A 17,099-nucleotide genomic window follows, 5' to 3' on the forward strand; every position below is an offset into this window, starting at 1 on the left:
ACAGGTTCAGGTCCTGTAGCCTCTCCTCGTAGGGCCTGCCCTGCTCCCTTCACACCAGAGCTGTTTTATTGTTTTATAGCCCTCCTTAAAGCTTCAGTTATCAAAGATCTCCTTTGGTCAGGATGACCAGTTTTCTCACTTTAGAAGGAGCAGTGCCTTGCTGTTTGCAGCAGTTTGGTCACTTGCGAGCGCCCTATAGGCAAGCATCCCCCAGAAGCCCCGGGCATGTGTTCGGGGAGATCACAGCCTTGTGGCTCGACTGGACTGAGCAGGAGTCCCGAGGTGGGTTAGGGTAGCCCAGGCTACTTTCTAAGGGCGTTCGACCAAAGTGCCATAAACTTTCAGACAAGGGGGGAAAAGCCCCTTAATGAAGACCCTCTCTTCTTTTCGCCTCGCCATTTGTTTCCCCATCCCTGCCAGCTACATGCATGCTCAAATAAAGGTTGGAATTGGTACTCACAGCGAAATGCACACGCTCCTTTTCCCATTAGCAATTTGGAGGCTAACTCCACTTTAAGTAGGGTTCTTTACAATACACTATTTTAAAAGGCCAGGATATTGGTACTACAGCGAGCTGCGTCCATCCCTGATATTTTGAACTATTTAAATTTTATAGAACACATTCAGCGAACCTTTATTTAGTGAATAAAAGTTTAAAGCTGAAGGTTATTTATGGTTCCACAGAGATAGGTCCTGAGTGGCTATTTAGAAACACGTGATTCCAATAAACTTTGTTTTATGGCTTGAGAGTTGACAAGCCAAAATATAATTCCCACCATAAATTAGTTTAAGAGCATAGAAGTGCAGATGCTTTAGTTCCTGGAAGCAGTAATAGGGAAAGTGTTAGCAAGGAACATTCTGCCTGAATCCGACCATGGAGATATTTCTGCTCTCAGTTCCCCCTTCCATGGGGAAAGCACACAGTAAGTCCGTTATTACTCTTTATACCATCACAAACGTGATCGGTTGCTCCGAAGTCTTTGTGCCTCCTTGAACCGTATATGAATGGTATTCAAATGTAGCCTACCCCTGCAATGTTATATAGACTGGAAGCAGGTTTATTTTCAAAATGAGCAGGTACAATTCAAATAACTACGATTAGGTAATAATGGCTGAGATTGGCTTGCTTTTTTCAGGTTTGAGCTTTCGGATGAGAGGGGAGCATCTTGTTCTCAAATTAACCCTGTTTTTAGCCGGTAAAGCATTACTTGCTGTTTAACTGTTGGGATTTCAGTATCCTTGGCAAGTTCTAAGGGGAAGTGAATAGTGCAGAAAAGCTGGAGGGGAAAAAAACGGGCTGGGAGGCTTTATATAGTGCACTAGTATTACAAGGTCAGTTTCTTTGTATGATGATACAACAATTGGCCAGGACACTATGGCATGTGCTCCTTAGAGATATGAAATATTTTAACAAGCATCTGAATGTTTATTCCTTTTGTTTTAACTTGTATATTTATTGAATTTAGACAGGAAATTTGAAGGTAAATTTAATGGAAATGTACACTCTTATGATGCAGACAAAGGCACACATGACTCCTGCTTATGTTTGGATAATAGGTGATCTTAAAGGATATCAATAATAGGGAACTCGGAGACGTATTAATATGGAATTATAGTTCTTTCTATTCTCAGAATCGATATGGTGCTGCATGACATGTGTCACTATTGATAGGATATGATTTAGCAAAGGTAGATCCGAATATTTCGTCTGTATGGGAGTGTAGTGAATTAGTAAAGAAAAAAGGCCTTTGTTATTCTTTTTTTCAGTGGTGGAAGCAGTGGGTTTGCCTTTCTTCCCCCCCCCCCCCAATACTTAATAAATGTATGACCGAAATTGTCAAAGTGAAAGAACATACGTCAGTCATGGGGGGGGAGGGAGTGTGTTCATACAAATCTTAGTGAACGCAATCTGTGTTTAATTCAAAGAGAAGCTTCTTTCAGCACCGTATTGGAAGAATTACCCTCACCTTTTCTGTATGTATGCATGCTCGTACTCCTTATGTTGCTATACTTATTTGAAATGAATATTACTCATATGAAATATAACAATAACAAACGTTTTTGTTGCAACAGGTTTGACACAATGGAAAGACGGCTACAGTAAGTAACTTCTAATTTCTTGTATAATTGATATTCTTTGAAGACATTATTTCTTTGCCTTTAGCTGGAAACCAGGTCATTTTTACATGACAGTAAGGTTGTTTTTATTTGTATTTAAAGACTCTTGGGGCTCCAGTGTTTTTAAGCCTGTCTTTATGCACTTGTGTACTTTCAGATAATTTAAAAGTAGAGTTTCTTTAGGGATAATATCAGTGCTGCACAGGTGCTAGGTGTCATGTTATCCTGCTCTTAGGTACTATAAACTAATTAGCAGTATTACAGTTTTATCACGCCAGGGCTATACAGCGCCTCCCTGTGCAAACACTGAATTTATCAGGTTATATCACAGTGCTTCATACTCCTGGCTACTCCTCCTCTTTTTCCCCCCCCAGAAAGGATTTAAAATAGAGTTGCGTTTGTTATCCAGGTTGAAACTCGTTTGGTCTGGCACCACGAATGAAGGGCATCGTGGTGTTTGTATGTCGGTAGCATGGGTGATTCAAGTTGTTAGCCTCGCGCTCCTGGGTGTTTTCCCAGCAGCAATACAGCTCCTCTGGGTCAATTAAGTCTTTCTGAGCTAGCGAGGGTAAAACGTTTATTTAAATTACGTGAAGGCACTGAGTAGTCTTACTCTGTGAGTTTAGGAGGAGGACCTTCCATTTTATTGATTTTTCTTGTCTTTCATTATCTACAATTAATTGCAACAAGACGAATATTTAAAGGGAAAACATTGTGACAAAGACCATTGTTCGATATAGAGCAGAAAGCGTTCTTTACTGCAGCTTTATGCGTGGAAAAATTGAAGAATAGGGGAACTCGATGCATTTTAAGCCTCCGCCTTAAGAATAAGATTGACCTGTTTTTTAATGGAGAAGAAACCTTCAGATTGTTAAGATTCATTACATATACATTTTCTGCCCACTGTGCAAACCATGATCTGACCGTGATAATGTTCGGGGGGGGGGGGCACTGTGCTCTCATGTCTGTTTTCTCTGTGCTTCTTTTTCCTGCATACTGATAAACAAGGTCTTTTGCTGCTTTGGAGTAGGCTGACGGTTCCGATTCTGATTTTACGTTGCCACATTATTTTCCGAGTTCTCCCTGAGGGAACTAAACAACTGCCAGTCCTGTAGGCTTTAAAATTCTCTTCCATAGGTAACTTTTCTTCTTCCCTAGATCTGTCCTGAGTTGCATGGATAGCCTGGCCATATTCTGTGGTCGGCCCTAAATCTATGGATTACTTTCTTTTTACAAACCTACATTTAGCATACTGATTATGAACCAGAATACAAAAAGGCTGATAGATCAAAAGCACTTGTATGGGCAGTTGAACAGGAGGTGAATATTTAACGCTTTTGTTCATCAATAACTCTTTGGCTTTGACCTGTCTGAGCAAGTCGTGCAATAAGGTGAAACGCAGGTCACAGCGTCTAACAAATATGAAAATGTGAGCTATTAAACGGAATATAGAGGTGCTTTCTCAGCCCTATCGATCCCTTCTGTTCACCACTGCCCGGATTCTCGGAATCTGGCGGGGCTGCTGCACTGCGAACCGGGTTTTTCTGGTGTGGGCTTGTGGAGCACGTTTAATTACCGAGCACGTCGCAGCTAAATGCTCTGCATCAAACAGAGAAAGCAAAGAGGATCTATGAAAAGAGCTGGATGCGAGCTTAAACAATCCGGAAATCCACATTTGGGCCAGAAAATCGTTTTGAGCGGCACTTGCTAAGAAGCGGTCCTCACAGCCATAATGAGAAAGCAGATGCTTAAAAATATCTTCCCTCAATACAGCGAAAGTAGACAGACGTGAGCTGTAGCAAAGCCAGCCAGCCACCCAGCTTCCATCAGATAAACCTACTATCCCGAAATAAGCACTAACTAGTGCATCTCGGCGGACCCCCGCGCGCACACACTATTAGTTGTCCTTAGGCTCCTTGTTTTACGTAGTGCAAGAAGAGGTTGGCCACAGGACAGCACGGAGGAGCTGGGTCAGACACAATTCATGAACTTTTGTACTCCTGTGTGCTGCTGTCGACAAAGTAAAAATAATGAAACTTTGTGATATGTTTGTAAATGATTTCGAATGACCTCTCGCCCTGCCCTTCACCATAAACGCTACCGCACGAAAACCTGAGGAGAGTGCTAAGCAGAGAGTTTTGCTGATAGGCTCCCACTCAGCTCTCAGGAATAAGTAACTAGAGCAGCATAATGTGATGAAGGTAAATTTGGAAATTATTTTCCCCTAACAACTAACTTTTTTTTCCTTTGTAAAATCCTGTTTGCATATTGCTGCCTTTTGTTTCCTGCTCTTGTCTTTCTGCTTCGATTTTTTTTTAAAAAACTAATTAGGTGAAATCTCATCTAGATTAGCCAAAATAGAAAAACCCTGATTGCATTTAATTTTAATGTAAAAAGCAGTTTATTTTGATTGGTAACGTCCATTGGCTTTAGTAGCGATTTAAATGGCAGAGCATCTAAAGTGATCATCAAATCTTAGGGAGCATTTGCAATAATGTTAGTTGCAATTCGTGGTACAAATTTGTTCAGACTCATAAAGATCTGTTCCATCCTGAAGGACCTAACTGAATCTTTTCGGAAATCTTACCCTTCTTCCAATCCACGTTTCAGAACTTTATCACTACAGAATAGTTTGTATTCCTCAGAAGACAGTAAAGAATCAGAAAATTGCAATGATCCCGACTATGATATTGTAGATGAAAACAGAATGTTATTACGTTGTCTATATATACCCTGTAGAACCGAATTTGTGTGGTATTCACATAGTCACAGATTCGATTCTAGGGGAATATATGGTCGATGCAAAAACTTCACCTTTCTGCAAATGGTTAGAAGTTAAAAATTTGAAGGTATCAAAAGACATGTGCGTGCTGAATATTGGGGAATTCTAAAAGTTTTTCTGCCTCTACCATATTTACTGCACATCAGAACAATTCTTAACGTTTATTTTGTTGTTCAATCGGAAATCTCACTTGTAATCTGTTCATTTAAACATGATCAGTACAATTTCTTTTTGAAAAATGTGCCAACTAACTAATGACTTTTTAAAAAGATAACTTTTGCACGTAAAGAGTTAGCTAGATATGCCAGATGATAGCAAAATTTTCCTATCAAGTGCCCAGATCTCATCAAAATATTTAGGACAATAGCAAAAGCAGCATTCGAGTCACTGGAATGTATTTACTTGTACTCCAAGAATGCTGTTGATGGATTAACACTGCATTTATCTAATTACATCTGTGATTATTTTTTCACATAATAGTTAAATGCCATCTCCAATGCAATTGATTGCACTTCAGTAGTTAAAAATGAAGGTTTCCTGGTTATATGCTTTATTATATGCAGATACATAGCGAGAGAGAGACTCGCAAAGTGAACCAGAAGTTACTGATTGCCTAATTTTATTCAGCAGAACTAGATTCTGGTAACTTTTGGATGACCTCTGCAAGACAAAGACAGGACAGAGCTATTGTACATCATATTAGCTTCTTCTTTGATGTCTTTTCTTTTTCTCCTCTCCTTATCAATATTCTGCCTCTGAATCCTATTCCAGCCTCTGGCTCTTCCTTCCTTGCGATATTTTATTTAACAAATATAACCCATGATAGAAATTATTGCTGGTGAATTAGACGAAAGGGCATCAGAGGTTAGAAAAGTCAGTTCAGACAAAAGGCTTGATTTACCTGAGGGTCAGAGAGGCTGTCATCGTTTGATGAATATTCTTTATACATTAATATCTGTTTTTGAAGATAAAATGTATCGAATTCGGGTCACTTGATTACACATATATTATTTAGTTAAATTTGTGGAAATTATGAGATGCACACAAATCCGGTGATAAACTCGCTGCCTTCCTATTGGCTGAGCCAGTCACATGGACGCCTAACTTTATTCAGTTGACAGCAAGTAGGAGGGCTCTATGGAGGGAGAAAAAAAGACAACACGAGAAAAATTAGTATTTTCTACCTTCAGAAATTAATGGCCATGAGTTCGTATATGGTGAACTCTAAGTATGTGGATCCCAAATTTCCTCCTTGCGAGGAATATTTACAGAATAGCTACCTAGCCGAGCAGGGCTCAGACTATTACAGTGCATCGCAGGGCTCGGATTTTCAGCATCAGGGAATCTATCCACGGTCAAACTACAGCGAGCAGCCCTTTAGCTGTAGCAATGCCCAAGGCTCTGCAGTGCAGCCGCGGGGTCATGGACAGGAGCAATCCGGCCCACCGAGCCACTTCCCCGGTCAAGCAGAGCATTGTCCACCGCCTCCAATGGCCAACTCCCGAGCCTGCAGCCAGCAGCAAAACCTCAAAACCCCCAACGGGTCAGCAATTAAGCAGCCAGCAGTAGTTTATCCCTGGATGAAGAAAGTCCATGTTAACTCGGGTAAGGCTCCTCTTCTTACTTTGCTCTTCTCCCCTGGTTCAGATAATCCTGCGTAGAGGCTTCTTAAAGTCCTTGCAAGACTAATGGGCGAGGGTTTTAGACTGAGCTAGCCAATTAGACTCGTCATAAATTTTTATTGCGGAGGAAATAGGCCGTTGGCCATGTGGCTCTTCTCTGTGTAGGGGAAAACTCCATCTTAGGAGCAGAGTAGAGGCTTTCAGAGGACCTAGCTAGCTTTAAAAAAGATGCCCCTGTTCTGTAAGCAGCTGGGATGCTCCCTGCCAGCCACATGCTTACAGCTTGTAAGGTATGCTCTGTAAAGTCGAACTGGGAAGCGGAGATTAGATGTTTAAAGTTATACGTATTTTTTCCTCAGTGAATCCCAATTACAACGGAGGGGAACCTAAGCGCTCCAGAACAGCCTACACAAGGCAGCAAGTCCTAGAACTGGAAAAAGAATTTCATTTTAACAGGTATCTGACTAGGCGCCGCCGTATTGAGATAGCCCACACTTTGTGTCTCTCTGAACGCCAGATCAAGATCTGGTTTCAGAACAGAAGAATGAAGTGGAAAAAAGATCACAAACTGCCCAACACTAAGGGCAGGTCTTCTTCAGCTGGTTCAAACCAACATTTACAGACTGTTCCCAAGGACCATCAGACTGACTTGACAACTTTATAGAAGAGGTGAAATTTTCCATTTCATCCTTAGAATCTGAACAGTCCTGTACATAACTGACATTACCCCAGCAGAACCTGCATGTAGCAGCTAAAGACTCCAGACTGTCATCCTGCTTTAAGGTACTGTTGTACAAGGGAGGCGAAATGACCTTACGCTGGACTTTATTTGAATTACCTATATTAGCACAACCTAAAAACTCTTCAGACAGGTAGTGGAAAGTGTGAGGACAGTAAGCGAGATCCTCTGTCCATAAAAAGTAATAAATCTTGAAAATGAAAGTGTCCTGTGTTCAGTTTTGAATTTGAAAATGAAGGTTTGATGCTTTATTCGGCTCTCTTTTGTTCGGGTTGTCTTTCCCTCCCATGCATTTCGAGATGAGGCATCTGGGCAAGTTCAGGACAGAAATCTCTGACTAATCTTTTATTTCAACTCTGAAGAGTAGTATTTGTGAACTTTTTTTGTGCTGCTTTACATTTCTTGGTGTAATGAAAATTCTTGCTCATTTCCATAACATCTCAGAACAAGGGCATAAGAATGGAGTGAAAACGGGTTATTTTATGTTTTCTGTTTGTATTTGCCTATTTATTTATTTACGAATTAGAAGAATAAAGATAGGAAGCAAAGGAAAATAATCAAACCAAAAAGAGGAGAAAGCCAGGGTTTCTCCTCCCAAGTCCCATGAACATACATATAATGCTCAGTTATCTTGATCAGACAGAACTTTTCGCCTCTTTTTCTGGTTTCCTTCCTTCTCTGTAAATACGAAATCGTTTCCTACCCTAAAAAAAAGTCACATTCTGTAAAAGGTATTTTACGTGTTTGCTTTATTCGGCTCTCTCCTTTAATCAGCCTTTGGTAACAAAAAAGAATAACAAGAAGAATAAAAACTAAAAAAAGTATTCTCAGAGTGTAGATCAAAGCGTCCGAGGGGTGTCATCTAAGCCATTCTGCTTTCCAAATAGGTGGCATTTTTTTTGTTTTATATCTATAATGAGAGTCCCATTTTAAAGAGAGGTGGCGTACACTTCGTTGAGAAGATGGTAACTGTTTTGAAGCAATCAAACTTGAATTAGGCATCACTAGAAGTTAGTATTAAGGGAAAACGAACCATTGTAATAAAAGCTGAGCAGGTCCATTGGGCTTTGATTTGGACGTGGAGGCCATGTAAAAGTTTGAATGGAAACGGCCTTCTTTGTATCTCGGCTAAAATGCTCACAAGCTGGGCTAAATCAGCTGCCCTCCTCGGATAAACCTTGGCTTGGAGGGATTTACAGATCAGCCCTGAACTCTTAAGGAAAGGGAATAGCCTGTGTCTAGATATTTTAAGTAGACACTGCCTTCCTCCTATCAAAGAAAATCCGAAATCACAATGACTGAGATCTTAAAAGTGCAAGTATCTAGTCAAATTGGCTTCCGTTGGCAGCACTTTGGCACCTGAACTTTTTACTCGAAACAACACGAGGGGAAATGGATTTTAGTAGGTTGGAAATAAAAAAACCCAGGGGCTTCCGAATGAATGTAATTGGCAAAATGAACTGTGCTCAACGATGATTTTCTGCCCTTTCCTCGTCCCTAACTCTGTAAAGTGTCTTCCAAGACTTGATCTTTTGTTTTAGATCCTGGAGACAACTCTTTGTTCTTCCTAAGGGTTAGCCTGGTTCTCAGACCTGCACATGGCAATACTTGAATATCTCCACGTCGTGATATTAAAGATGGATATTCCTGCATTATTCGCATCATTGTTTCTATGACAAAAAGCCCCGAGTTCATACATAGTAAAGACGTCTTTTTCTCTGACGCCTTCACGTTGAGAAGCTGAAAAGGTATTTTACTGAAGTTCGGCTAAATTGCAGAAACAGGTTCATCCAGAGGACAAATTTTCTATTCGATTAGCTGTATTTCAGCCGGGCAGAGTGACCTCTAAACCCTTAACCTCTTGGACCCGCACTCCTCTTCCTTTTCTCTAGCATGGAGAGCAGCTAGAAGGCAGCCTTTGGGAAGGGCATTCCTCAGACAAGTTGCAAAGTTGCTGTACCTAACTGTTTGGGTATCGGCCTTAAATCTCCCCAGTTGTCAAAAGTCATGTATTTTCTGTCAGCAGTGATCTGAGAGGGGTGGGAGGAAGGCACTCTGGTGAGCCTGATTTAAAGTAAGCCTCGCCATTGTTTACCTAAAGTCTGTGCTGAGCTAATTGTGAACCATGCAAACGTGTTATTTTGGGGGGAAAGCCAACGTGTTGGGCTTTGTTCAGTGTGGTTTTCTCGGCAGCCACTGAATCAAAGGGGCTGTGTGGTTACGACTGCGCGCCAGGGAGAAGGCCACACTCTGCTCCCAGGCACAGCACCCTACTGCAGCCAGCTGAAGGGACTGAAGGCAAACCAGGGTCCATGTGCGAGCAAAATTTGGCCCATTGTCTTTTGAAATGTTAATACCGTCTGGGAGAGTGTTTGGTTCAGACAGCGGGTAAAACCCTGTTTGCAAGTCCCTCTGAGCAGGGCTGGGGCTGATGTGAGTTTGCCTGATTCCAGTTACATCAGTAGGCTCTGAAAAGCCGCAAAACTCCCCAACTAAATAGTTCACATCTGCCACCCTTCTGAAGCTTCAGGATGTGAATGCCTGGGTAATAAGAAATAAACACGCCAATTTGCTATTCTCTCTCATTTGTCCCCATTTAATATGAGCCCGAAGTATTCTGAACTCTCAGGAGAGGTTATTTCATGTAGCTGAAGAAAGAAAGATGTTGTTTTTTTTGTTTACCATGGATAAAATGTTGTGTATTGCAGCCTTTTGTTATAAGATCGCATTGTCCAACAATACTATGATATCTGTTAACGTGTGATGCTTTTTATAGACTTTACCAATGTTTTTGCTGCCACTGATTAAAGTATTATTTATACTAACTGTCGCCTGTAGTTTTGATGTAAGTCCTCCACATATATTTGAAATAAAAAAAGGTGTAGAGAAACAAATTCTGGTTTGTACCTTGAACAAGTAGTCCTTATGAGATGGATCTCCTTTCCATAAACATACATATCCTTCCTTTCATTATGCTGTTAAAACATGGATGTTTGTCTACAGTCCCAAAGTCTACACCCAAATGTCCCTTTGAACAGTTTTGCTGATTAAGTTAACTAGACTGGTGTTACTCTGGGGCAAACTGAAGTCTATATTTACATTGAGGCTGCAGTTAAAATGCCCATGATCCATTTGTTAATGTTTTCTATTTAACAAAGCATTAAGATGGTTCATGGATTAATTCATGAGCGTAAATATGAAGAATCCACACCTGGAAGTACCTCGACTCCTCCACAAATGGGATGAATATTTGAAGTGGGCAATGAAAGAGATTCATTTTGATTTTTTTTACACGGAGAAGCTGCTTATAAGCAGTGGGTTTATCCATTCCGCTGAGTTGAGAAACCCAAATAAAGGTGAAACTTCGCATTTTGAACTTTTTTGCAGCCCCCTTTCCTCTTAGATATAAGCCCCTCTTTCCTCTTAGACATGAATAACTCAGATGACAACAAACCCTTCTTGCTACAAGGGGTCCATCGCTTTATTGTTATCACAGATATTTGTCATATATGACTTGTCTTTTCTTGAAGGGTGGCCAAGGCATGAGAGCAAAAATAGACCGCCTGCGAAATCAGAATAATGCCCCCAAATCAGGCGTGCGCCCTTCACCCATGGAGAGCTTGTGCAGAGCTCTGCGTGCGTGCGTGTGTGTTGACAAGTACCCAGGCATTGAGTTTAAATATTCAGGCACATTTTGTGATTATACTTGCAGTGTCTTCTGCTTAATGGCTCCTCCTGTTATTACCAATACATCAATACAATTCTGTATATTATATCACCGCTAGTCGTTAAGGTAAGAATGAGGAGGAAAGGCAGAGTCAATAGCAAACACCACTCACTGTACAGTACAGTAAATAGGGACCTTTCAATGCACAGCCACACAGCTTCCAACGGCCATGTTTGTTAGCCTTTCCCCCTGTTTTTTGTAAGCCTATAGACCAAAATAATCTTGCAAGGCACAGTCATAAGAGGCCGAATTTCAAAGTGCAAGGAAGATGATAAGAATAGATTTCTACAAGTCCTGACCACGTGATTTGCGAAATAATTAATTCAGCACGTCCCTTAAGAAACACGGAGTCGTCATTAATCTGCCAAGCAAAGGACTCTATCAGACTTGAAAACTGAAGAGATCCCAAGAATATAATATACAAAGGGTGCAGTCCCTTTCTCTCCACACCTAGCTCTTTGGTAGCAGCCGAAAAAGAGAAGCCTGGTATGTAAACATTTTACTTTTATTCCTTCATATTTAAATCCTTAATGAACTTAGCTGTCAAATGCTTGACAAATAGGACCCCGGGCTTCCTGATTTGGAACCAGGAAGAGCCCGAAGTTGGTCTGGGCTGATGTAGTGACCTTTGATTCAGAGAACAGTTTACACTATATGAAAAATTGTGATCTTCGGCAAAAAAGGATCCCTGTGTGTGCCTGGTCGTACTCTGGAGAGAGGGGAGAAGCTGAGATGTGTAGTGAAATGGGAGAAGATTTACTGGTTGCTAGTGTCTAACTGGGAACAATACTGGCTGTCAGGGCATCTGCTGCCCATTCTTAAAATGGTGAGAAAAGGCCCTGAACTTCTTTTCAAACAAGGGTCGTAAATTTTTCTTTGCGTCATAATAGAAGGCTATAAAACTGAGTTGAAATTTTACCCAAGGCAGGCTTTAGCCAGGAGATAATGAATTCAGAGGCTCTCTCCCCACACCAGACCTCCCCGCCACCGGGACACAAAGGGAAGGGGGGATTTTATTTTTATTCACTTATTTATTTATTTTTGCCAGACCTGCCCCCCGTTTGGGACCGGTCGCGCTCGCCTTGCCTGTGCCCCTGGCGCGGGGAGCAGTGTGGAGGGGCGCTCCGAGGGGGAAGCCCCCGTGTCAGCTCTGCCTCCCCCTGCAGTCCTGCACTCTCCCCACTTCCAAGAGTCCAAACTGAGAGGGACATGGCCAGGCTACAGTTTTGATCTAGAAATCGTTTTCCTCCCAACCAATACGATTTGGACCTCAAGGCTGAGATTCCTCCGTGAAATTCCCCAGTCAGTTGGAAATCCTTTCTGCAAACAGGATATTCTTTATTATCCCTTGCTGGAGTAATTTCTTAAAAACCCAGATTGTAGCTTTTATTACTTCCGTTTTGTGGCAGGACAGAGACAAAGTTTCCTATGTTATGAATTATACATTAAAACAATAACACATTAATTCAATTATTCAAAGATGACAAATGTTTATGTGCTTTGGTAGTGACTAAGAAACAGATTTGCTACTTCATGAGAACTCCTACATTTTTATCAATGAGGTTTATATTATTCTGTTTGTCCGGAAAGAGCCCAAACTCCACGATGCCACGCAGTAAAATGGACCCGAACATAAATTGAAACACTTTAATAATAACGTTTATTCCTGCATATAGCCCGGGATATTTTATCAGTTTGACAATTGCCGGAGTTGTTGTTATAAATCATCGTAAGTAATTCCTGAAAGGGTGCGAGGCTGCTGGGGGCGGGCGAAGACTGTAAATCTTTCTGTTTTATTGCTCTATGAACATATGCTCCGATTGAAGAAGTCTTAGATCCTTTACTGGAGACAAATTCACGCAAAGCTGGAATCCTGCTATCGCTGGGGATTAACACTTCCTTAATGCTTTTCCAGTCCTTTTGCAACGGCTTAATTTTTGCTGCTGCTTTTGGTGGTTGGGTTTGGGGGTTTTTTTGCCATGCAACTCAAACAACTCCTTCGGTGGTGGGTACCTTTTTCCAAATTACTCACAAAAAGGGGATTTTTTTCCCCTCCTCTTGATCCTTGCGTGGTCGATGGAGCGCTTTTATGGAAGGAGCGAAGGATATTTTCGTCATCCGAAAATGTCTAAATACTCTGTAGAATTATTTCCTGCGCTGGATACATGCATCTGTCTACCTCTATATAAATCCAGACAGACCCCTAGCTAGGTACACTGATGTAAAATGCATGGCTGACGGGAAAGGATGTAAAGAACAATTACCTTGTATTCGAGGCAGGATTTAAAGGCACCATTTCCAGGAAATATATGATTATAAATCCGGAGTGGTACACCATCATTTACACGGAATTTATGCTTGGCTAACTGGACTCCAATCTTTTTATGACTGGTTTGGAAAGTCAGGGAAAGCAATGTAATTTAGATAAATGTTACAATACACTTATGGATAGGATTGTAAGGTAATACGTTACTGTCAGGTCGCCATGCTTTGGGTGGTAATGAAATTTTAGCAGATGCTAGATTAGGTGTGGCGCTGTTATAGCTTAGAAAATCAAACAAAGAGCGAGTATACATTTTTGCCGAATTTTACATGTTCAGATTCTTTGTGTACATCCTTTGGACATATACATGTCGCTTTTGTTCTGGCTACAGACATGGGTATGTACGACACAGAAAGAAATAAGGCTCAGTCCACACGCAGAAATGTAATATGATTTTTCTAAGCTTCTTCAGTCTCCAGCTTCGGGGAAAAACGAGTTTACTTAAGTTTCTCCTCTACAGAAAAGAAGGGGGAGGAAAAAGAGAGCATATTAGTAAAACCCAGTACGTTTCAGTGACCTTTCATTGCACGTTTGTGCTGCAGAGTTTGTATCTATGCCTGTTCCTTTCAGTTACCTTAAATCCAAATTTATTTTCTTCTTCTGTCACAAATTTCTGAATTATTAATTTATTTGATCAGCAATGGCTGAAGAGGCTGCTAGTCGGATTAATGCCCTCTGTATTTGTTTTACCCACACGGGAAAAGATTAATGCCATAGAAATTACGGAGTGCTCACGAATTGCGGGGTGCTTCCATGGAAGATTGCTGTGGGAGTTTAATTTGTCCAGGAGAGCTAGGAACGCACAATTTACCTAGGAAGAGAAGGTCCTGATAGTACTTGGCCAAAGAGATCAATTTAACCAGCGGGATTTGTAATAGATCTGAAAGGGAATTTGGCCATTCGATGCCTAAAACAATAATCTAACGCCAGGTTTAGTGGAGTGTGAAGACATTTTTGCAGTGGACTGTTGCAATGCTCCTGCAGGAGGTGGCTGGGCGCCTCTGGAGCCCCGCGTAACACCCCAGACATGTCTGTTCTGGGGGGCTCGGAGAGGACGGACATTGTGGAAGTTCCAGCCTCAATCAGAACAATCTACTCTGGGGATCACGTGAACAAATATGCTTGTGTTTGAAGGCAGCGCCTATATTTCTGATTATAAAGGGGTTTGTGTTGCTCTTCCCCAAAATTCATAAATGGCCGCACGATTTAAAAACAAAACAAAACAAGAGCCGGCCAATTGCTGCCTTTGATTCCCTGAGGTTGATTGCAAAGGGTTGTGGTTTTTTTTTTTTTTAACCCCAACAAATTCCGAATTGCACTCGCCCTCTTTTATTGGTAGTTGAGCCTGAGCCTGCTTTCGTTCTATCGGGAATACTGGTGTATGGAAATGTCTGTAAAACCGCAAGATCAGGTTTAGGACAGTATTGTCTGCAGACAAAGGGTGAAGGATATATTCTAACAACCGCAAGCGCAGACACTGAGACTGAGGAGCCCAGGTTTATGATAAATTGATACACAGGTAAGCAACTGCATGACAAAATGGAACCTTTAACCACAGGGCTGCAATATCGCCTGCAGTCAGAGGCTAAATATAATTTGTTTGTAATCTCTGATCAGAAGGATTGCAAATGTATAGCGAAAGATGCATCTGTCTCCGTATGCATCTAGAGCAATATCATCTTCAGTATATGCTTTACTTTTGGAAACTAAACATTTTCCAAAAGGCTGAAGGAATGCGTTTACCCCAATTTTATTCTGTATTTTGGCCGTTGACAGTATGGGATGGCAATTAAACAAAAAAAAAAAGAAAAAAAAAGAAAAAGGAGGAGGGGGAGAAAAACTTTGTTATATACTATCGCTGCCAAAGTGAGATGGAGCATTATATTCATTCGCTGACTTGGACTGCTGGGCAGGAGGGAGTCGTGTTGGTTTGCAAAGTACGATATAAAATAGTCTCTTTGGTAATGTAGCCTCTTCCTCTGGTCTCTGAAACGCTCTTGGCAAATGCACTCACCTTTTGCCTTAGCCTTTCATGCGCATCTATCATTCGATGCTGCGTTTCTGGTTTTTTTATTATTACTTCTCTCAGTCACACTTGCACTCAAAGCACGATTTGCTGTTTACCAAGCAGTTTTCTTTAAATGTGTTTCCATGGGGTGATCCTTGGAAAAAATGGACTAGCGTGTTCATAGAGAAACTGTTCAGTGTCCCTTGGAGGGCTTGGTGTCTAATCCCAATAAAAAAAAAGAAGATAATTTATGCCAATTTAATCTAACATAGGGATGTCACAGGAACCTTAATTCAGCTGTTGGCTGTTGAAAATAGCCAGAATCTAGCACTAAATGCTAAGTGTGCGTTTTAAGAGCCCCCTACCCTATTTAAAGAATAAGAACCCGGGATGACCTTTTAAGATTATCCTTACTGAAATGGCTCCAATACAATGTCTAAGCTTCGTTCAGGGTAGCAGGGATTAAGGCTAAAACGTTGCCAGGCTAAATCGGGACAGAAGCCTTTATAGCTCTCGGGCAAGTCGCCCTTCGTTGTAGACGCTCGCCCGTTTATGCAGAACAATGAAAGAAGGGCAGAAAGTTGTTTTGTCAATTGGGCGCGCTCTGCTCGATCAGAACTTAAAGGCAGGGCACATTTTTCTTAGCTCTATGCCTCCGAGCTGCTGGACTGCCAAGTTAGCCGGCTGAATCCAATTACAGCAAGCAGCATTTCATTTGGCTGGATGGAAGCACTCACTTATAACTGCACCTAAAATTTCAATAACACCTATATTGGGTCCATGCCTGAATAGTCCTAAAGATTTCCTTGGGTTTAGCCCTGGCAACTTTTGATCAGAGCCCAGTTTTAGTTCTTTGAAGAAGTCTCAGCAAGGATGGCACAAAGCCAACTTCTTTAAGCCTCAGATCCTTAGGAATACAAACTTCTGGGGTTAACCCACGTTGTGATCAAAATCTCTCTCTCTGTGCTAAACTGGCTGTCAAGTCAGGCGGTCTGGAGCCAAGCTGTTCTCGCGGAGCTGCTGGGGCGGCAGTGGGACTGTTGTAAAAAGGATGAGAAGTCGATAATTAATTAGACACAAAATGAAAAACTTACCATGTTAATCAACAGCGGCTTACAGTGACTTGGTTTGCAATATTATGATCTCTTCTCTCAGGCTTAAGGTGCACCCGAGTAATGCTTTCCTCTTACACACTGTAAAGTGCTCGTTCTAATGATCTCTGTTAAAAAAAATAAAGCACTTAAAGTTGACGTACGCCCACGTGAATATATTATATAAGACGTTACCGGGACAGGCCCTGGACCAAGAACCTGGGAGAGCATCGTGTGTAATCATGAAGCTCCACTTCCCAAACTCCAGTTTGCCAGCATAAATTAAGGTGATTTGGAGGTGGAATGCTGCATCATACTGGGTTTGAATAGGGACACAGAAGACTTGGTGGAAAGTTGTAAGGTCTGTTGTGTTGTGAGCTATTGGAGGCGCTTCCGTTGGTTGTTCATTAAGTGGTGAGTTATTGCTATACAAGCCAAAGGTCATATCAAAGGCTTATGGTTGCTAGATATCGTCTTTATAATGACCTGGGCTTCTTTGTGGGGGATTTTCTTGCACTCTTAATGTTCTCAAACTCCTTAGACGACACATTAGAGAATCCAAGTGGTCATTTCGATGCACAAATGTGCGTTGTGCATAGATAGGCAGGGATTTTTCTCTCTTATCTTTCCGTGGATCTTAAACAGCAGCTCTAGTTAAATGTTTATGGCGCTTTCCTAAAACCGTAGAT

The 17,099-nt window shown here is 41.4% G+C and overlaps 2 protein-coding genes across 10 annotated transcripts in view; both read left to right on the plus strand.

The window, feature by feature from the left end:
- HOXD3 (homeobox D3) overlaps nt 1-17,099 on the plus strand; it is a 40,570-nt gene that overhangs the window by 8,747 nt on the left and 14,724 nt on the right. For 2 of the 8 annotated variants that reach the window (XM_019522972.1, XM_019522980.1), the window contains exons 1-2: nt 869-923; nt 2,074-2,100. The exons of 1 other annotated variant lie outside the window; for it this stretch is intronic. The gene's annotated coding sequence lies outside the window, so the exon portion shown is untranslated. Of the gene's footprint in view, nt 1-868; nt 924-1,178; nt 1,197-2,073; nt 2,101-10,946; nt 11,475-12,172; nt 14,831-14,865; nt 16,825-17,099 lie in introns of those variants that run through there. 5 more of the 8 variants (XM_019522975.1, XM_019522973.1, XM_019522977.1 and 2 more) reach the window with 5 other exon arrangements.
- HOXD4 (homeobox D4) lies at nt 715-10,086 on the plus strand. 2 transcript variants are annotated; one of them, XM_019522983.1, is made up of 4 exons: nt 715-923; nt 1,137-1,196; nt 2,074-2,100; nt 6,882-10,086. In XM_019522983.1, the coding sequence occupies exons 1-4, from the start codon at nt 875-877 to the stop codon at nt 7,184-7,186; spliced, it is 441 nt and encodes a 146-aa protein (XP_019378528.1). In that variant the 5' UTR covers nt 715-874; the 3' UTR covers nt 7,187-10,086. The 2 variants fall into 2 exon arrangements, with proteins under 2 accessions (XP_019378528.1, XP_019378527.1); XM_019522982.1 differs by lacking the exons at nt 715-923; nt 1,137-1,196; nt 2,074-2,100 and adding an exon at nt 4,341-6,505.

Source organism: Gavialis gangeticus, unplaced genomic scaffold (genome assembly GCF_001723915.1).
Source record: "Gavialis gangeticus isolate Ggan-Ray unplaced genomic scaffold, GavGan_comp1, whole genome shotgun sequence".
Taxonomy (NCBI): Eukaryota; Metazoa; Chordata; order Crocodylia; family Gavialidae; genus Gavialis; species Gavialis gangeticus.